At 35.5% G+C, this 22,504-nt stretch overlaps 1 protein-coding gene across 4 annotated transcripts in view; it reads left to right on the top strand.

Moving 5' to 3' along the window:
- DPP10 (dipeptidyl peptidase like 10) overlaps positions 1 to 11,661 on the top strand; it is a 611,591-nt gene extending 599,930 nt beyond the window's left edge. For all 4 annotated transcript variants that reach the window (XM_054699639.1, XM_037523252.2, XM_054699638.1 and 1 more), the window contains exons 22-26: positions 3,120 to 3,219; positions 3,472 to 3,530; positions 4,068 to 4,140; positions 8,907 to 8,980; positions 10,558 to 11,661. In XM_054699639.1, the coding sequence (XP_054555614.1) occupies positions 3,120 to 3,219; positions 3,472 to 3,530; positions 4,068 to 4,140; positions 8,907 to 8,980; positions 10,558 to 10,692 (441 nt within the window). In that variant the 3' untranslated portion in view covers positions 10,693 to 11,661. The remainder of the gene's footprint in view (positions 1 to 3,119; positions 3,220 to 3,471; positions 3,531 to 4,067; positions 4,141 to 8,906; positions 8,981 to 10,557) is intronic.
- Positions 11,662 to 22,504: the final 10,843 nt, after the last annotated feature.

Raw genomic sequence — 22,504 nt, 5'->3', positions numbered from 1 at the left:
AAATACCCAATGGATGTTTAACTACGGGAATAATTTTGTCTTATGGGAAATAGTTGAACTCTCTTTATGGTAACAGCTACTTTCATGTCCATGAGAGAAAACTGGACACATTTCACCGGGAAACCACCCTCTTGGGATAGAAATTCCCATGTTTTGTGCATGACTCATCCTATTCCTTAATACTTCTGAAGGGGAGCAGAAAATGATAATGCAGAAGATGCTTCTTGGGTTTGAGGATTATTTTGAGCTGAATAATTTAAGAAAAGCAGACACAGAAGAAGCATTGAAAATGGAGTGAAAGTTAACCTTTCTCAAGAGACATTTACATTTATAAAGGAGATTATCCTTTATGTCTCCCTTTCTTAGCAAGAAGAAAGACTCTGACTCACAAAAAATAAAAATAAAAAAATTAAAAAAACCTTAGCAAAGACAAGACAGGAGGGAAAATCTGACTGACAAAAACAACGCTTTTTACCTTTGTTTTCCTGGTAACCTCTCATAACTGTACTCTCCTACTTCCCAACATATTTCTTTTATCTTTAGCTAAAGATGCTATTTAAGGGGCTGGTTAAGACCATATCAGGAAGTTACTTGGTTCCTTGTGTATCTCCCATAGTATGTTTGATATACATGTCGTTAAATTTCCCGTTGACTTTTTAATATGCTTTTATTACAGGGTGTCACAGTCAGGAAGTCAGAGGTGGAAGAAAATTCTTTTTCTTCCCTCTCTTCTTTCTTTAGAATTTTTAATATTTTTAAGCCTATAACTTTCAGATTTTGCTGACCTAAGACTACTTCCATATCACTCAAAGAGACTGAGCAAAGATAATCTGTGGTGGTTTAATTCTATAAAGGTAATTTCATTTCTCTCAATTGTTGGAGAAGCTTCCCTCATGCTCATGGCAGTAGCTAACTATTGCAGAACATGATTGACATATGTAGGGACAAAAAACAGTTTTCCCTCTACCATTTTGTGCTTTTGTCTGAGACCCTTGTAATAAAACACAGATGATCAAGAGAAAAACCAAAAAGAGTTTATTGACATGTATACCACATTCACAGTAGAAAATGAGCAGTTCTCTGAGGTGACTTAGAATTCAGACTTAATGTCATCTTAATAGGAAAAGTGAAGAGAGGAAGTAAGCCATTTAGGAAGGGTAGATTATTTTTAGAAGGATTGTTTGGTCCTTGAAAACAACAGATGGGAGATATAATAGTTTGTGACAGAGTTTGTCTGGGTGAGGAATTGACCTTTAGTCTCCTTTCCTGTGATAATACTAGTGTGCAGAAGGAGGGGAACCCCAGGACTCCCATACTTGCATGCCCTAAATGGTTCTGCCACCCACCGCATAAGACAAAGTATACTCTTAGTGTGAAAGAACTTTAATAGGACAATGTTCATAGAGAGAGAGAGAGAGAGAAAAGATAATAATTTCCAATAAAACACCCAAAGTTACCCATCCCCAGCCAAACAGTGTTGGCCCAAGGTAGGGCAGCTGAGACGCAAAAACTTGCCGTGAGTCTAAGGCACCTTTCTGGTCAGGAACCATAGGACAGGGGTACAAGGGGTCAGGCAAGTTTGGGATGAAAAGGAACAAAAATCAGAGTATAAATCAAGGTAACAGCTGCTATTGTCAGCTTCCCCACAGGCTCCTCACACACTTCTCTTCCAAGTATCTCTGCATGTCTTGACTCTCTACGTGTCTCCTTCCAATGTTCCGCAAGTGAAGTCCATGGTGAAGGTCCAAGGCTGGGACGCAAGCAGGACTTCTTTGCAAGTCTGCCTTATGTGCCTCCTTTAAGCCTTTTTCTATGTCTCCTCTCCACTCAGCTCCACCCTTAATTAGTTGGAGCAGAGAACCTGAAAATCTCCCCTTTTAATGGAGATTAGACTGTTAAAATAATCGTCAAACTTTCTTGGGAATGAAACTCCGGGGGGGTGACTTATGACAATTGAGTTCCTTTTGGAGGATCTGTCTTTAGAAAGAGAAGGGGAATCAGAGAAAACTTCTCCCTGTATTTGCAGGTTTACAAGAGCCCGTAGCTCAAAATAATCACTATACCTAAGTGGCTTATTTTCAGATGATGTATTCTGCCATTCTTCACACATCTCAACCACTTCAATAATGTCCAAGTACATTTTGGTCTTTCAAATATAAATTTTTAAATGATGCTCTCAAAGGAACATAACCAAAATTCTGTAGTTCTCATCTCAACTAAGAATATCAGATCCCTATAGCACCAAAACTTACTAGAATCATCTGAAAATCTTTCAGAAGTAGATCATGAACCCATTGCATCAAAATTTCTGGGACTAAGACCTTGTTAACATTTTTACAATACCTCCCATGCTATTCTGATGTCAAATAAGATGAAGAACATTGCCAAGAGCATAATTAAAATTAATTTCTCAGATGGATAGATAACTCAGTAGGTTATTTCTTTAGCCTAGAATAACATAACAACTGTTAAAATCTCCTCTGGCACTTTTCTAGTCAGACTATAGGTGACAAAAGGTAACTGGACACCTTGATTTATTTTTAAAGTATTTGTAATTGAATTAGTTAAAAAAAATACAAGAAGATATTTAAAAATTAAATATAAATAATAACCTAACTCTGGTTACTAGCAACATCATTAATTGTATCCCATTTCCTTCTAGTAATGTTTGTGTGGAATTTAAATCAAAATCTGTATTTGTGATGAAATACGTACATATGTGTGTATATGTATATACCTATGTATATATATGTACATATTCTTTTTATCAGCAAATAAAAGAATGTTCAAATGCTCTGTTTCCCTAACTTCAAATTATTTGAAGAAGCTTCTAGATGTATAGTGTGAAATCAAAATACTTAACACAATGGCACATGGTAATATAATTAACTTTGTATTGTATCTAAGATTATTAAAACGTTCTCTTATGCAAAAATTGAAATAACTTTTCAAAAAATTCATGTGGAAATTGATTAGTGAATTCTTTTCTCAAGCCTGGAACATTATAGTGCATATATAATATATAGTATTATAGTCATTAATTATGTATTATACACACAGTGGTGACAAACCAGAAATATCTCCAGGAATGACTGTCATGACTTTTTTTATTTTGCCAGGGTTATGGTGGCTATGTTGCATCAATGATATTAAAATCAGATGAAAAGTTTTTTAAATGTGGAACAGTTATTGCACCCATTACAGACTTGAAACTATATGGTGAGTACTTCTTCCAGGTTGACCTCTTACAACATATTGATTTGTAGAAAAGAAAATCCCAGTGCAGAGAAGCTCAACTGAACTCTTTTATCATGTATTATCAGAGATATTTGCAGCTGTTTGTCATCTCCCTGAATCAATCAGTTTTATTGGAGCATGACAATGAAGTGTGAAATGTAGAAATTAAATAATGAAATATGGTAGTCAAATGATTTTTATTTTATTCTCAAACTTCTGTTTTCTTGCACACAGCCTCAGCTTTCTCTGAAAGATACCTTGGTATACCATCTAAAGAAGAAAGCACATACCAGGTAACCAACTTAAAAATAATGAAAGGAGCGCCGGGCGTGGTGGCGCGCGCCTGTAGTCCCAGCTACTCGGGAGGCAGAGGCAGGAGGATCGCTTGGTCCAGGAGTTCTGGGCTGCAGTGAGCTATGCTGATCGATCGGGTGTCCGCACTAAGTTCGGCATCAATATGGTGACCTCCCGGGAGCGGGGGACCACCAGGTTGCCTAAGGAGGGGTGAACCGGCCCAGGTCGGAAACGGAGCAGGTCAAAACTCCCGTGCTGATCAGTAGTGGGATCGCGCCTGTGAATAGCCACTGCACTCCAGCCTGGGCAACATAGCGAGACCCTGACTCGAAATTAAAAAAAAAAAAAATAATAATGAAAGGAGCTATGGATTTTTCTTCAAAAATTTTAGGAAAAGGGCAAATACAGATGTGTGTGTGTGTATATATATATATATATATATATATATATATATACACACACACACACAGATATGTGTTTATATACTTACACATGCACACACATATATAAATAAATGTTTATGTTTTCCTTTATAGGCATCCAGTGTGCTACATAATATTCATGGCTTAAAAGAAGAAAATATATTAATAATTCATGGAACTGCCGACAGTGAGTATTATATTTGTTGCTACTGATTGATAGGGTCTGTGCTTGAACAAAGGGGTACATCTAAAGACTTGCATCCACGGAATCCTGTAATCCTGAAGAAGAGACCAGAGGGCAGTGGCACAAAGTATATGACACATGTTAGGGATGGGATTAGGAATAAAGGAGACAATTATCCTCAATAGCTGCGCTATCCAATGAAACTTTTTGGAATAGTGGAAATATTTTATATCTGTGCCACACATGGTTCTTAGATCCTTGAAATATATTTAATATGACTGAGGACTGATTTTTTATTTTACTATTTTATTTAATTTAAGTGTAACCATGTAGCTAGTGAGTACCACTATGGTGTTATCCAGCATGCCTCAAATGGAAACTAATCTGGAAAACTGCAGGATACCAAAATGGTACAGGCACTGCATTGACATTCTGATGATACCTGACATTAAAACAAAAACTTTTAAAAAACACTTTTTTATATCACCTCTCATTTTCTCATTACTTCAAACATTGAAGATTGATGTGAATGATATTTCTAGTAGTAAATAACATCATTTTACATCCACTGTAAGCATTTAGGGCTCAAAGAATTCATATTTTTTTTATTATTCTATGTTATACTTTACAACAGAGGGCTGAGTATTTATAGCCCCATTCACAGATGAGAAAAATCAATTTCAAGGAGAAAACTGATTTATCCAAGGCTACCTGGCAAGTGAGCAGAAAGTCAAAGCATTGAATCAATATTTCTTAAGTCTTGACTAGTTTTTGTTGCTCCACCCTGCCCTACCTCAGTTTTTTTAATCTCATTTTACAAAGAGTACCCCTAAAAAGTTCAAATATCAAAGATTATACCAGCTCTAATTTAACTTTCAAGCATGTAAGGCCATTGTTAAATTAGAGCTCAGATCAATACTGACATATAGTTAAACAAGTTGGTGGGGAAGGAATACATTTTTCTTTGGTAGATTTCGAGATAATTTATGTCTATACCCTCCTGCAAGGAGGCAAAGCTTAACTCTCCTCCCATCTCTCCCCTTCTAAAGTGGGTTGCACTAAGTCATTTGCTTCAAGAGCCCTGTATGAAAAAAGGGAGAAAGTGTAATTTACAACAGAGAAAGCTGACAAACAACACCTCAGCCAGGTGATCAGGGTTAACATCAATGGTGACAAGTCACACTGATATTACGCGCCTTGGCATGATTTTCCAAAAACAGCATTCTGTCTTTATCATCTTGTTCCCAAAACCCATAACCCTGGTCTAACAATCAGAAAAACATCAGATAATCCCAAAGGTGGAACATGCATCACATGTCTGACAGGGGCCCCTTAGAACTGGCAAAGTCATCAAAAACAAAGAACAAAGAGGTTATGGATATATGTTTCCTAGATTCCTTTAGGCTGTGACACAGAGCAAAGTCCATACCGCCACGAAACTAGCCCTGGTGCAAGAGCAGAGTCATCACAGGACAGGCACTTAGGGAGTTCCTTCCCCTCATTACCTAACATTAGTTGAAAGGAAGACAACTGAGACTACAACCCAAAAGGCATTATGCTTCCAGAAAAATCTCCAATAAATATATTGCAAGCAACAGTAGTAGCTGTTGGATTGGGCTTCAAAGGAAAGGATGGAGAAATTCAACCAGTTTATGTAGAAATTGGAAATGAGGTTGGCAGGTACCTGCATACAGAGAGTGAAGTAGTTCTCTACAAAGATCATTTTTTATTTTGAGGAGGTGATGACCTTGAAAAGTATGCAGATTGAAATAAGCCACTTTTGAAGTGTCATTACTGAACAACTATTGAAGTTGTCCATTCTGCTGTTTTCAGAAATCTTCCATCATGTAAATAATTACGATGTCTCTCTTTCATAATAAAATGATATTTAAAGATGAAATAAAGGTTATTGACTTGAAACAAATGTGTAATACTACTGCAAGATGTTGACTATAGGGAAAACTAGGAAAGATACATGTAGAAATGCTTTGTAATATCTTTGCAGTTTTTCTGAAAATTTGTTATAAAGTTTTAAAAAGCAGGTGATACCATACCAACCTTGGGTGAAACATGATAAAGAATAGCAGAGACCCTTTGAAAGACATTAGAATTTTGTTCTAAGGTATTAGGATCCCAAACATTAATATTAATGGCAAATAACAAGTATTGAGTAGTGACTGTCAGCAAGTGTGCCAAAAGCTTTTAATATGTTATCTGTTTTTCATAAAAATAATGTATAGTAGGTATTATTTTGCTTTTAATTTAACAGACTGAAAAGATAAATATTATGGTTTTCACATAACTTGCCAAAAATTATATAACCACCAATTTGTTGAAAGAGAATTTGAATCTGACATCGTGGCTCTTATTCTGAAGCCTCATTTATGGGATTATATTATATTCAAAGCTAAATTATTTAAAATAAGTCTTCACCCTCAAATATAATATTGCTAATTGAATTTCTCTGTCAATACATTGCAGTTAGTAAGGTAAATTCTGTTGCTCCTATTTGACTCAGTCATGGACCTCGTGCTTCACCTGCCTGATAAAATATGAGCAGATTTTCAGCACAGGTGACATCAAAGGAATATATTTACATGCTGGTGTGCACACACATACACACACACACACACACCGGCCTAGTGCATTATTATAAATATAGTGACACCAGTCAACTGTATTTAATACTAACTCTGTTAATGTTATCATCAAAAATTACAGCTAATCAGTTTACTCAGCCAATAAGACCTTTGACACCTCTATTTAGTTTTAGGAAAGGGACAAATGCAGAGAAATGATGAAATCAGTTTACAGTGTCGTCCCACACTATACAAAATGCGCTATATAAGAAATTATTTTTCCTCAGTCATTGCTCCGATTTATTAGAATTTCTAGTAGGTGACATTTACAGAGCAATTTATAAAATTATTGGAGATGATACAACAATTTTCCATTTAAGTACAATAGAAAGATGTTGAAAAAGACCTTGGGTATATTTTCAAAAGTTTCAAATGGTAACTTAGAATTAAATTTTGAAATGTTTGTATTAATTTAAAAGTAGTTTTTTTTTAATTGCAGTAACACTGTTTTATAAAATTAAATAAGGTTCACCTATATAGTTCCATATTTGACATCTGTGTATATTACACTTGATCAACACCAGAAGTATAATTCCATGCACCATCATAAAATTGACCTCCTTTACTCGTTTTACTCACCACCCCACTTTCTTCTTCTACCCCTCTGGTAAGCACCATTCTGTTGTCACAATCAGAGTTTGTTTCTGTTACGTTTTGTTTGTTTTATTTCTTTATCATCCATGAGTCAAAAGCACATGGATGGGGAATATAAAAATAAAATTTATTAATTAAAAAAAAATAATAAAAAAATTTAAAAAAGCACATGGCATTTGTTTTTTCCTCTGACTTATTTCTTCACATAATTTTCTCAAAGTTCGCCTATGTTGTTACAAATGACAATGCATAATATGTCTGATTGTTCTGTAGTCTTCATTGTGTGTATATATCACATCTTATTTACCCATTCCTCTGCTGATGGGAACTAAGGTTGTTTTCACATCTTGGCCATGTAAATAATGCTGCACTGCACATGGGGTGCATAGATCCTTTTGTATTAATGGCATCAATTATTATCTGCTATGTAGTGAGGTTAATTAGAATTAAGTACAATTAGAGCAATAGATAAGTTTGAACTATTGACAAGACTACCACAGCTTTACAAAAATAGTTTTAAATGTAGCCTAAAAATTATTTACGGAAATTTGAAGATGTATATAGTATAGGAATGAATAACCCAGCCATTATATGAGCAAAGTACTATACAGTGATTTTCCCAGGTCTTCATTGCTAATTAAGGCCAATGCTGCTATTCAGCTCTGGTTTTCTGTGCTGCTTATTTCAGATTTTTGAGACTTAGTTTCAGGCAGAAGAAAACTAGAAGGAAACTGGAGTAACCGGTATGATCCACATTAAATATTTAGCCCTTGAAAAATGAGATGTGTTATATTCTCTCAAAATGGAATATTCTTTTCTAATTAAATATAAAATAGAATTCCAGTATTTGACACTGGGCTCTGGTAATCTTCAGAAAGGAATAGAAAGCTGCATTCCTGTATTACTAATCAGACAGGCATTTTCTATGTTAAAATTGTGATCATGGTATGAAATATGTGAGCAATTAGATATAATGAATAGTAGTCAGTAAAGTAAATGCCATCCTGTACAATAAGTAAGATTTGGTAGTAGCTCCTATTTCCATTTCTTTTTTTTTTCTTTTTTCAAATTGAGGGTAACATTGGTTTACTGCACTGTATATGATTTAGGGGAATAGGTCATACCTCCTCAGATGTATTCATCACCCAAACACCCACAGTCTTTTACCAAAGTATATAGGCCCCCCTTTTTTCTCACCCTGCCCACCCTCCCTCTCTAGTAGCCTCAATTGCAGTCATATCTATAGGATTTGGTTTTTAGTTTAATTTTGTCAGTTCCTTTGTTTTGTTTCTCTACATTTCACATAAGTAAAATCATCTGGTATTTGTCTTTCTCCTTTCAGTTTATTTCTTTATATTATGACAATTGAAGTTTTATTAACTTTGTATCTACTGACTTCCTACTTAAAACCAGGTATCAGTCCTTTAAGTGTGTAGTGTATGTTAAATAAAATAATCCCTCTGATAAAGGCTAATATGAATAATCTCTGATCCTAAAATGTATTTCCTTCAAATATCATAATTTAATTTCTTGCAGCAAAAGTTCATTTCCAGCATTCAGCAGAATTAATCAAACACCTAATAAAAGCTGGCGTGAATTATACTATGCAGGTAAGTCATCTTTTTCAGAATTGCTTTCCTACACTGGTTTTTCATTGGGAATATAGATAGAACACAATTTCTGCACTAGTCTATCCCCCACACAACTAATGCTTACTGGTTTTTTTTTTTTTTTTTTTTTTTTTTTAGTTACCAAGATTTTAGGTTGCTTTTTTTTTTTTTTACAATTATACCAAGAACATGGATCAACTCAGGCTTTACAAGTGAATCCCATGCACTGTTTCAAAAACATCTCCTCAGGCTTTTATTCCTATCACTGATAATGAATTATTTTTAAAGTTCCTATTTCATTTCTTGTCCTTTTCTCTTTCTTTCTGTCCCTTCTTATCACTCTGATTGTAAAAAGTAGAATAAAATGTGTTTTGAGGAAATACATTTTCCTCAAAAAATTTTAAGAAAAGGAGAACATAACATCACTTACTTTTAGTATTCAGCCATGTCTGATAAATATTTATCGATACTTACTTTCCTGTGGTCCCCATGTCACAAGGGGCCAACAGGATGCACTTTATACCATCACAGAACTTTCGGACTGAGGGAAGAGTCATAGAAGAGAAACACGTCATTTTAATTGCTCAGTGTTTTGAAGAATCCATAGGAACTCTGCATATCTAAAATACTAGTGCCAGTATTAGATGATGAAATATGAAATGTAGAGATAAGCAGAGGGTGGCTCTTGCTGTGAACAATGTGAAGTCTGAAATTTTGCTTAGAGGTCAGACAGAGCACCATTTAAAACCTTTCCCTCTAAGAACTGATCTGAAAATATTTATTTTTGTATTTTAGATAAATCACTAATCATTTATATTGGAAAGCATATTGCCAGTGTAAAAATGGTACCAAATAAGTTTAAACAAGTAAGGATGTTTTAGTCAAGACTATTATAATATGTGAGACTGAACTTAAGTCTGTTGAAATAAAGAGCTGGAATGGTTTATAATGGCCAAGGTGCAGGGAATCATAGGTTACCTGTGTTTGGTAATTGGTCTTACCAAAAAAAAAAAGGAAACTTTCTTGTATATTTATGCAGAAGGCAATTTTACAATTCCTATCTCTTTATAGAGACTGGGAGATAGGGGTGCTGTCTCCTTCAGTGATCACAATCAGAGGAATGGTACCCAAGTCCATGGGAAAAACATTTCCTGAGTTGTAAAACTGGCAAGAGTCTGTAAGAAGATTTACATACATCATAAAGGGGCAGAAAAATAATTTACATTTGCAAATTTTCTAAAGTAAATGCTCAGAGCTTGTAGTTAGGAAGAAACTGTCTAAAGTTTAGTCAAGCAGAGGGAATAGGAATGTCCTTGTGGTCAAGATAAACATGGAAATCTCCTGTTTTTTCAGTCAACACATCTCATTTAAATAAAAAAAAAAGTGCTTTGTCTCAAATGTTGAATATGATTATAATGGGAAAGACAAATTTGGCATGAAGAACTCCGAGTTGAATTGGATGAGCTTTCGGTTAGCTATTATTTTCTTACTTCCTGTGTAATTGGGGTAAAAAGAATGCATCCTGAGAGTCAAGAACTCCTTTAGTAACTTAAAATCCCCTGACCTCTCTATCTTAGGTCTACCCAGATGAAGGTTACAACGTATCTGAGAAGAGCAAGTACCATCTCTACAGCACAATCCTCAGATTCTTCAGTGATTGTTTAAAGGAAGACATACCGGTGTTACCACAGGAACCAGAAGAAGATGAATAATGGACCCTATTTATATAGAACTGAAGGGGATATTGAGGCTCAATGAAACCGAACCAAGAGACTGTAATATTGTAGATGCTCCAGAATTTCGAGGGCAGCTTAAGGAGATGACAGTGGAACAGCACACTCAGAGACAATGAACTAGAATTTGAATACAGAAGTCCAAATCTACTGCGATGCCTAGGGTGCAAAACCTGTTTCTTTGTGTAAGGAAGGTCAAGGGTTGGTTTCCTGGCAGAAATTAGTTTTGCATTAAAGTAGAAGTAGTGCATGTTTTCTTCTGTTATCTCCCTATTTGTTCTGTAACTAGTTGCTTTCATTTTAATTTAAATGGCCACCATCATCTTTGCATATAATGCACAACTTATCAGTACTACAATCCCTGATCTTTGATGGCTGAGCTGCAATCTAACACTTTACTGTACCTTTACAATAAGTGCAATTCCTCATTGTCTTATTATGCTTAAGAAGTATTCAGTTAATAAAAACAGAGTATTTTATGTAATTTGTTTATAAAAAGACATTATTAATGGGTCATGTAGAAATATGGATTTCAGCACCTTCCAAAGTCCAGCCAGTTATCAGTAGACACAGTATCTTTAAATCAACACACAAGTGTATGGCTCACAATAGATATACACAAGTGTGCATATACAATCAATAAATCTATCTTACATGTTACTCATGCTACAAAAGTTAAAATTTTAATGAATTAGAAGAGAAACTCTTTTGCAGGCTATAATGGATGCTTTGTTTAATGAGCCAAATGTGAAGAAACATTTTTTTTCCAATTCAAATTCTAGCTATTGCTTTCCTACAATGATTGGGTTGTGTTTGGTATTGTTTTTAGTGGTTAATAGTTTTCTAGTTGCAATTTAATTTTTTGAATATGATACCTTGTCACATGTAAATTAGATACTTAAATATTAAATTATAGTTTCTGATAAAGAAATTTTGTTAACAATGCAATGCCACTGAGTGCTATTTTGCTCTTTTGGTGGAAAAGGCTTTTTTAAGAACACTTGATCCCTTAACTTCTACCCCTCAATGCATCTCATTTTCATTGTCAAAGTGAAGAACTGGCTTATTTCACTTGCTAGTTCCTGTTTAGTATTCCGTGCCTGCCCAATTCATCTGTTACTGATTAATTTAAATTCTTCTGGTGAGAATTAGAAATGAAATTTTTTTAATTCATTGGCCAAAAAGTTCACAAACAGCAGTGTTTGCTATTTAATTTGAGTTGAAGTCACTCCATGCATTAAATTCTAAATTCCTGTGCTGTGTTGACTTGCAGTAGTGAGTGAGCTAACTTGAACTGCATAAAGTCAAATTTAAGTCATGAGAATATTGACTTTGGTGACTAAAGATGAAGAGTATCTTCTCACTATACTTGAGGGACCTTCCAGAAGATGTCTCAAGATCTGTAACCAAGCTTAGAAGTTCTGATAAATGTAGGCAGTAAACTGTGTTTTGTGGTTTTGAAAAATTTCTTAGGGCAGACGGGATTATCATGACTTCAGAACACCAGGAGGAAACTTAAAAATTCATGAAACTACTTACTAGTCCCCTTTTTGTCAAAGGATCAATCCAAAAATCTGGGAATTTGGAAACATATGAGTCATTTTGGGGGGTAATCTACTTTTCTATTGGATGATTTGGAATTGTTCCTTCACTGCTCCATTGGATTCAATTTAAAATGAGAAAGGCTTTCTTTTCTGAAAGACAAATTTCAGGTCTTTTTCAAAAATAGCAAACACATTAAAAATAAGTTGTAATGTTTAAAAGGAAAGTTTGCCTATTTTATTAAGATGAAAATTTCTTTTTAGGTTGATTTGAAGTCCAACTGAAGCTTTTTAATCAATATTTTAAATTTCAATGACTAGAGTTTTTTATGATGCAAATATTATGTTGTCTGAAAGATGTGGTTTTATTGAATGTTTATTTAAGTAACATTTAAAAAGTATTTACCTTTACTGTTCATCATCTCTCTTGTTTTATTATTATTATCATCAGTGCTTATGGATTTTTCAATTAATTTAATACAGTTTCTAATATGAAAGACATTTGTCTGGAACCCACTTTCACCTTAAGGTTAAAAGAGATCTCAAATTAAGACTATTGCTTAGTAGAAGGGTGGAGAAATTTCTTCTCTGTGGTTCTTCGTGTTTTAATATTTGGACCATTGTAGATAAAAGTAGTGCTCACCAACACAGACACCTATTTTTAAAGGATTATGTAGCTGGATTGCCTCCTTTATACTTGTACCCTTAACCACAGACACGCTACTTCATATGTATTTATGCATTCTAAGAGTTTCCTAGGACTCCATTTGCAAGCTTTCCAAGTGTTATTTTCTCCTTAAAGTAAAAAAAAAAAAAAATAAAGATAAACTAAAATTCTACAGTAAAAGAGGTAAGAAGTATAAAATCATTCATAGAGATAAACATGTAAATTTTTGAAGTTATTTCGAGAGGGAAAGTGTTTTTTCACTTCAATTGCCTTCATTGAGGTCTTTAACTCAAAACGTAGGGACTAAAGAGATGGCTGATCTGTTTTAGTTTCCTAGAGAACTAAGGGAAGAGGATGCTTTACAAGACTTGATCTCAATTCACCATGAGTATGTGGCGGTTTTTGGTTTTGGGGTTTTTTTTTTGTATTTTTTGCACAGAAATCAACATTAAGGTTCTTGCATATGCTATTGTAGATCTACTGGTATGGGTCAACTTACACATTGGTTTTTACTAAACAGAGAATCATTTAAACGCATTGTCCTCAAATGGTGAATTTTGAAATGCAGGTACCTGGAACTGAATTGCTTTCAAATCTCAAGGGTCCCTTAAGGCACATGACTCCTATAAAGAATCACATATGAATTACCTCTTTCATCCTTCCTCACATGCCTGGACCATCTTCACATGCTGCAACAACCAGCATTACATAAATAAAACCTGACACCTCAGCCCTGCTCTGTAGCTTCCAATTTCTGTCTTGACTGTGTGCTACAATGAACAGACTTATCATCTATATACTATTATGAGGATGTGTTAATGCCTCCACTGAAAACAGGAAGAGTGACTAACTGCTCACTTCCTTTCCCTCACATTTCACATGGTCCTTGGAAGGAAGGGCCCATGGTCTCAGTTGCATCCAATTTCCATCTTCCCCATTTCACTGTTCACAGTTTCCTACTCCTGTACCTTAGAATCACTTCCCAAAACAAACTAAATACACCAGTTGATGACTCAGGTTCTACTTTCTAGCCAAAACCCTTTCCACAAGAGCTTAACACTGGCTATTATAGATAGAAATAAAATGAGAATAAATGAGTTGTTTCTTTTCAGGTTTGAAAATGCTGTGTCTTCCTAAACTGTCAAGTGTGTGCTAAGTGTTCTATGTTCATTATCAGATTGCATCTTTCCACATACATTCAAATACTATTCTGACTTCCATTCTACAGATGAGAAAATTGAGTCATAAAGAAGAATCCAACTTGTCCAAATTTTTGTACTTATGAGTAAATAACCTAAAATTCATCTCCAGATCACTTAGAAGCCTATGCTCTTAGCCACTCTACTCTATGGTAATTATTTAGCCCATGTATCTGAGAAAGGATTTGGAATATCTAAAAATAGACTTTCAGATATTTTTAAGAATGATTTTATAGCAATACTTCTCAAAGTGATAATCCAGTCCATCAATGTAGCCATGTTTAAAGTTACATGGCTTCCCTAATGTCAAGAGAATATATAATGTTAAAATAGATTTTCTTTTTCTGTTGAAGATCTATATGAGTTCCATGACTTCTGACTATGGAAACCATTATCCAGAAAAACTCATGCATATATGACTGCGTATAAATTCCCTTGGTCTAGCATTATGTGAAAGGCATTCCAAATCATTCCAAGAGACATTCAAAGCATCGTGTTGATTAAAGCATGTTAAGATTGTAAACATGAAAACAAAAAATTCACCATCTTCCAAAACTGCAAATCCAAAGGCACATTGCAACATTTAGAGTCACAGCTAGCATCCACAATCCTGTGTGCAATTTGACTTAGGAAAATTGCACTGACTCACTTTTCTACTACTATTAGCAATAGAATTTGTTTACCAGTGAGCAGATCTATGAACACTTCTATTCCATTTTGTGATATTTCAGCAATTTTGGGGAGGAGAGTCTGTGAATTCACAAACCCTTTCTCTCATCAAAGACAAGGCAGACAGGAATTAAAAAAGAAACAAGTCATAGCAAAGTACAATTTTGATCATCTTTATTTTAGACTTCCAATTAAGTTAAAAATAGTCTAATACAAGCATCACTGACTTTCGATACAGCAGCTTTCTTATAAGAGATGTCTCTGTTGATTACTGCAGAACTTCCTTTCCTATCAGAACTAGCACCATTTTAACTAAATAATCTTTAACATGAGTGAAAGTACAGAATTCCACACTTAATATTATAGAAAAGGAACTCACATTTTATGAGTTATTTTATTTTATATAATTCTTACATCATTTTTCATTTTTGCATAATGTCTGCATTTTCATTTTGGATATTCCTCATACAATTCCCACCCCCTTTTTCTGACCCTAATCCCTCTTCCCCTCTCCCCACTCCCCTTTTAGTGTGTCTGGTCTGTAGTTGCTTGTTGATTTTGATTTTCACTTTATTGCAATTAGTCTTTTTCCTGGTCCCTTATTTAGGTTTTCTAAATTCCTACTATGAGTGAGACCATCCGGTATTTTTCTTTCTCTTTCTGGCTTATTTTGCTGAGCATGATCCCTTCCAACTCCATCCATGTTACTGCAAATTGCATGAGTTTATCTTTTTTGATTGCTGAGTAATATTCCGTTGTGTATATATGCCACATCTTCTTGATCTAGTCATCCATTTTGGGGCATTTGGGTTGTTTCCATAGCTTGGAACTCACATTTTTTAACACCTATACTTTTTACAGCTTACACTTAACTAATTCTCAAACCTGCACTATGAGAGACAAGATTGTATTATTTTCTAATGAAGAAATCAAGATTCAGAAAGGTTAAACAATTTCCAACAGGGTCACATATGCATTTGAATGAACCAGGATTCAAACCATGAACCTCAGGACCTCTGCTGTGATAATCTTATATTCCTTTGTTAACTGGTAGACTTAACTTTCAAGTCCTTTGAAGTAGCAGCTTGAAGTAACTGTATGCAACTTCAAAGTGGCTTAAATACTGACACAATATGTGGACACTGAACAACACCTGAAAGTTTCTTAGGAATGCAGGCTCTTAGGAACAAAATGGCCCTCCTAAGTAAGAATCTGAGTGTTAGCAAGATACCTGAGTGTTTTGTATGCACAATAAAATTTGAGAAGTACCAGCTTAAATGACAATTTTTTTAAAGATTTATTTTTTTATTTGTACAAGAACCGGGGTACAGTCAGAAGTGCAGGAGGGTGAGAGAATTCACCAGAGCCAGAGCAGGGAGAAGAACAAGCAAAAGGACCAAAGTACACTGCTGAGGGGAGCAGTGGGCGGCTGAAGAGGTCTGCGCTCCATGTGGGACCCTCGCCCAGCAGCCGGGGATCAAACTGGTGCTGCAGAGGCTGTGGGCAGCTTTGCAAGGCAGCACTCAACCTCTGCGCAACCGGGGAGGCCCTTAAATGACAATTTTTATCTACTCACATCTCATGAAAGCTAAAGTTGGGTCTCTAGGGGAAGCTGAATAGATCAATGAGGGAATCAAATCTCAGTCTCTTCCCATCTTTCCACTTCTCCAGCTTCAGTCTGTTATTTGTCTACATCATTCTCTTCAAGACATCATTCTTTCCCAAGCCAATGCATACTTTTACAGTAATGTCCAAGGACAGATAAGCAAGGGATGACATTTTTTTTTATTGTGGAAAGAAATTTTTCTACAGAAATTTCAAAAAGAATTCTCCTCAAGTCCCTTTGTTCAGCCATTGGTTGCTAGTCTTTTTTTTTTTTTTTTTTTTTTTTTTTTTTTTATAGAGGCATGTTTTTTGTTTATTTATTTATTTGTTTGTTTATTTGTTTGCTAGTTTATACATGCACTGGGTACAGTCAGAAGCGCGGGAGGGTGAGAGAATTCACCAGAGCCAGAGCGGGGAGCAGAGCAGGCAGAGGCGAAGTACACTGCTGAGGGGAGCAGCGGGCGGCAGGAGAGGTCTGCGCCACATTGGTTGCTAGTCTTGACCAAAGTTATAAAGGAGGTTGGTAAGTGACAAATATGAAATTACAATTTTCTTAGGCTACAAAAAGAATGGTAGGAAAATGGATGTATGGCACTGAAGAAAGAGATAAACCATAACCAGGACTTGGGGATAGGATCCTTAATGTTTATATTTTAGTTATAAGCCTAGCTCAAGACATTGATCAATGAAGGGTTGGGTGTTCACATATGAAGGTGTCTCATTTTCCTCCCAGAAGATAGTAAACATCTGTTCTACCCTCTGTTCCTAAGAGTTAGTACCCTCTTTCCTAGCAGACATCTTCTCTCTTCACCTCTGCTCTTCATCATTGACACATTTTCTAGTGCAGGCAGGCAGTTCTGAAATTTGATTGCTGTGCTAGCCGTCCCACTTTGCAGGTTTTATTTGCTCTAACACGATTTATGATGCCTTGATTATCTCCGTATGGCCTGAATTGCTAGTCACACCATTAATTCTCCTGATTGATGGATTACGTAAGGCATATTCCAATGGGATAAGAAAAAGGCCTGACAAGAAACACAGGTAAAGCAGCTTTCCCATTCATATGCACTTTTAATGGGTGTAATTCTCATTACACTCCAACTCTCTATCCCTTTAGGACACCATGTGTGACTTTTAATGATCTGTATGGTGTAATTGGATTTTGAGCCTTTGGGGAGAACAAATTATACATTCTCTTGCCCAGATAAATGGAAGTTTTCAACCTCAAAGTTGGCTTTAAATCATGCAGTAACTCAAAGATATATTTGTGCTTACCATGTGCCAGGTATTGAGCTGTTTGATATGACATTAGGAAGCTCTTTTTTTTAATTGCTTAATCTAATTAGCATGCCTAATGTATAAATGGATATTTTAGTTCAAATGTTATAGCTGAGTCATCATTTACTAAAATGTATCATGTTTTGATTTTTATTGAGTCATTTATAATGCTCCCCTTATTGCATATGTTATTCCCTTGGACCCACTCCCTTTGAATAAATATACCATAATGAGTCTACAGTACTTGTTTTATCCAAGTCAGAATGGCTCCACAGTCTGCTGTCATTATGAAGAGCAGTTTGTATGAGGCTTCCTATCCCATTCTCAATTTTAGGGAAATTTCTAGTAAATTTCTGCCATTTTCTAACAATTATTTCTCAAAGTCACCTATAGTGAGATTTGAAATTTATTTAGTTTTGCTTCATTTAGTTTTCTTATTTTGTGGTGCTTTCGCTTTATTTTAACAGAAGAAAAAATAGTCATCCTGTGTAAAGATAAATATTTCCAGAGAATATAATAAAATATATAATAATATAATAAATAAAATATAATAAATAAATTAAATAACCTACTGCCACTAACCCACCTCCTGTCTTTGGGTCTCAGTTGAGTCTTTACTCAGCTTGGACCCAAAACCAGGTCTTATTCCCTTTGTATTTACTAACCTGCTTTCATTATGCTATTCTGTTTCATTCCCCATGGCCAGGAAAGCATGAGATTTGCATGTGTTTCTTTTGTCCTCAAGATGATAGTATTAGTGAAGGGAAATGAAAGGTTTGATATATGAAATTATACTTTTTTATCTTCATTTGAATTCTGTGCACTAATTGGATATTTTATCTATTTTTTATATTGATCCTAATATATCTCAATTATTTCCAGTTCTTCTCAAACACTAGTTCTCCTTAACTACTTTATTTCAGCACATACAACAACTTGTTCCTGTACATCTTTTAATATGTGTATTTTCTGTTTCTTTTTATTTTAGAATATGTTATTTTTTTATGAGATAACATTAGTTTACAAAACTGTGTTTCAGAAGTACACTTGCACACTTTTTCAAATGTATATACCATGCCACATCCACCACTGACGTTCTGGTTACATCCATCAACATCCAGTTGACCCATCTCCCCATTCCTTTCCCCTACTCCTTTCCTCTGATAACTACCATCCTGGGGAGGATCCTTGAGGGGATTATGCTGAGTGAAATAAGTCGGCAAGAGAAACAAGTCAAACATTGTATCTTGCTATATGATTACTGTGCAATTTAGTCTATTTTTAATTTGCTAAGAAAATAAAAATATAATAATTATGAAGGCAGAAGAGGGGAAGGGGGAGAAGATGAGGAGAAAAAAGGCAATGCCAAGGATGCTGACGACAACTAACTGGTTGATCTGCACCAGAATCATTAATAAAGACTTATTTTAGACACTCATTAATAGACACTTATTTAACCTTTAAACAGATCATCATGAATTAAGTATTATCACAACCCCGATTTTTACCTGAGGAAAACATGTAAAAGAGTTGATGTCTAGAAAGGTGAACTTAGCAAAATTTAGTGAGTAACTGAAAGTCAATAATTATATTTTTTTTAAAGATTTATTTATTTATTTATTTATTTATTTATTTATTTATTTATTTATTTATACAAGCATTGGGTATAGTCAGAAGCGTGGGAGGGTGAGAGAATTCACCAGAGCCAGAGCGGGGAGCAGAGCAGGCAGAAGGACCGAAGTACACTGCTGAGGGGAGCAGCGGGCGGCAGGAGAGGTCTGCGCGCCATGTGGGACCCTCCTCAGGTGGCCGGGGAGCAGCCAGGGATCGAACCGGCGCTGCAGAGGCTGCAGGCAGCTTTGCAACCCAGTGCTCAACCATTGCGCCACCTGGGAGGCCTGAAAGTCAATAATTATTCACAATAAGATAAAACTAGTTATCTTAGTGATAGGAAAAAAAGTGAATTTCAGTATGATAAGGAATTGAGCTTATTTCTCACTCACATGGTGTCATGTATGGGCAAGTGAGAGCTATTTTACATTCATCTGCCATCTGGAACATGTGTCTCCATGATGTAACCTTATAAAAAGAAAATGTTGAAATAAACAAAAAAGAATAAACAATCCAGTCAAGAAATGGGCAGAAGAACTTAAAAGACATTTCTTCAAAGAGGAAGTGCAAATGGCCAACAGGCATATGAAACAATGTTCAACATCCCTTATCATCAGGGAAATGCAAATCAAAACCACACTGAGATACCACTTTACACCAGTAAGATGGCACGTATCCAAAAAAACAAGCAACAACAAATGTTGACGAGGATGTGGTGAAAAAGGAACTCTCCTGCATTGGTGGTGGGAAGGCAAACTGGTCCAGCCACTATGGAGAGCTGTCAAGAGGTTCCTCAACCTACTGAAAATGGAGCTACCATATGACCTGGCAATTCCACTACTAGGGATCTAGCCAAAGGACACAAAAACATTGATTCAAAAGAACACCTGTACTCCTATGTTTACTACAGCACTATTTACAATAGGTAAAACCTGGAAACAATACAAATGCCCAAAAATAGATGATTGGATCAAGAAGATGTGGTACATGTACACAATGGAATATTACTCAGCAATCAAAAGAGATAAACTGGGCCTCCCTGGTGGCGCAGGGGTTGAGATGCAACCTATGAAGCAGTCTGCAGACAGAGCAATGCAAATTCGATTCCTGGCCAGCCGGGGAGAAACCCACATGGCGGGACAGACCTCTCCCGTCTCAACCGCTGCTCCCCTCAGCAGTGTGCTTTGGTCCGTCTGCCTGTTCTGTTTCCCACTCTGTCTCTGGTGAATCCTCTCACCCCCCGCATCTCTGGCCTGTACCCCAGCTCTTGTATAAAAATAAATGAATCCTTTAAAAAAAAGAAATTAAAAAAAAAAGAGATAAACTCATGCCATTCACAGCAAAGTGGATGGAACTAGAAGGAATTATGCTCAGTGAAATAAGTCAGAAGGAGAAACAAAAATATTGGATGGTTTCATTTGTAGCAGGAATATAGGGGACCCAAATAAGACATCAGTGTAAAAAATTAATAACAGTACAAGACACAACAAAGCAAAAACAGACAATTATAAGTCAGAGACAACCTGCAGGGGAGGAGGAGGGAGAGGGATCAGAGGGACGTGGGGAGGAGCACAGGGGACTGAGGTGATGGTGCACGGGTGCCTTGGGGAAGGAAAATCTATGGGGACTACACCTGAGGGGGTGGGGGGAAGCAAATATTGTTAAAAATGAACAATGATATAAATAAAAAAATGATATAAATAAAAAAATAAAAAAAAAGATTACCAACAAAAAAGAAAATGTTGAAATAGATACACAATATCAGCTTTAAAATTGCCATCCCTGAAGTGACACCTGTCACATCTGCTTGTAATCTATTTTTCTGGACAACACTCAGCAACCCATCCAACCAATGAAGAGGCTGAAAAATGCAGAGCAACAAATTAAGTATTTTGGGAGCACTAGCTGTCACTGGCATAGTTCACCATTGTAGGATATCAGTTCTTTTATTTATTATTTTTTTGAGGCTTCTCATTTTCTTTCTGTATTTATTTTTGTTATTGTTATTTATAGACTATTTCTTTGTGTAAATACCTAAAGTTCATAACAAAAGAAAAGAAATGTGGGACAACATTTGCAACACAGTGATGACTCCAAAGGTTTTGGATAAAACAAACAGGAAAGAATAAAAACTTTGTAACTCAGGAGCTATTTTTGGTTTCTGAGAGAAATAGGAAATTTTTAATTTTAAAACTCTCCCAAGCTTTCTATTGCTCATGTCTTCTCCCATCAAGTATGTAAGTGCTTTAAGAGGCTATTGGTAGAGACTTTGTGTTCTCTTTAGACATCAAATCTTTTGATTGTTCTTTTGCTTTCCCTATACATGGGGTACAACTGGCTCCACCTTAAGATTTACAACCCTAATCCTTTCAGTTTAAGGCCCAGGATTTCTGGGTGTTGTTCAACAGCCTTTATAGTAGGTTTATATAAGAAGCCTTTTGGTCTGAAGGCCTTTGAACTTGAAAGTAATTAGCTTTCTGTCCTCTAGGGAAATAAGATAACCAAGATAAATTGTCCCATTTGAAAGGGAGACAATAGGTAAGCCAGTTAGTCAAGTGGGGTGTAGATCATCTTTCCTAGTTTATCTCTTCTCTATGAACATTTGAGAACCCCATTATCATTCCTTAAGTTTTAAATAGTCAAACATTGTTTAATATAGACACACATATTTTTAACATTTAAAATAGTAAGTTTATTTACTTGTTTTCAGGCAGATGTAAAGTCAGAAACTAAACCCAAATTCTTTTCAGAACATGTTTTAAAAATCTGTATGTTTTGAGGAATAGGATATGAAAGCTTCATTCCCCTATCACTCAAAGCTTTGGCAGTTAATTTAATCTGTAGCAAAAGAAGACTAGACCCTTAAATCTGATCTTTACCTTCATCTTCTATTTAAAAGAGAGATTTCACTAGATCTTTGTAGTTGTGAGATTTATTTAATACTGTTACTTTCTATTCACGATCAACAAACAGTGACTTTTTGGACCCTGAAAAGACCTGGATATCTAAGCTCTGAGTTTCTTCTGAAATTTATTTTTAATTGGCTGTAATTCATATAACCATGCAATTTGCTCTTTTAAAAATTTATAATTTAATGGTTTTAATAGTTTAACAAAGGCTTGCAAAAATTACCAATATTCATTTCCAGAATATTTTTTCTATCCCAGAAAGAAACTTTATAAGCTTCTGCAGTCATTCTATCTGACCCTTTTCCCTAGATG

The sequence above is a fragment of the Talpa occidentalis genome, unplaced genomic scaffold, assembly GCF_014898055.3.
Source record: "Talpa occidentalis isolate TD23 unplaced genomic scaffold, MPIMG_talOcc4v2.1 talOcc4.3, whole genome shotgun sequence".
Taxonomy (NCBI): domain Eukaryota; kingdom Metazoa; phylum Chordata; class Mammalia; order Eulipotyphla; family Talpidae; genus Talpa; species Talpa occidentalis.
Note: the sequence above shows the minus strand (reverse complement) of the source record. Positions and strands in the feature narration are given on the sequence as shown.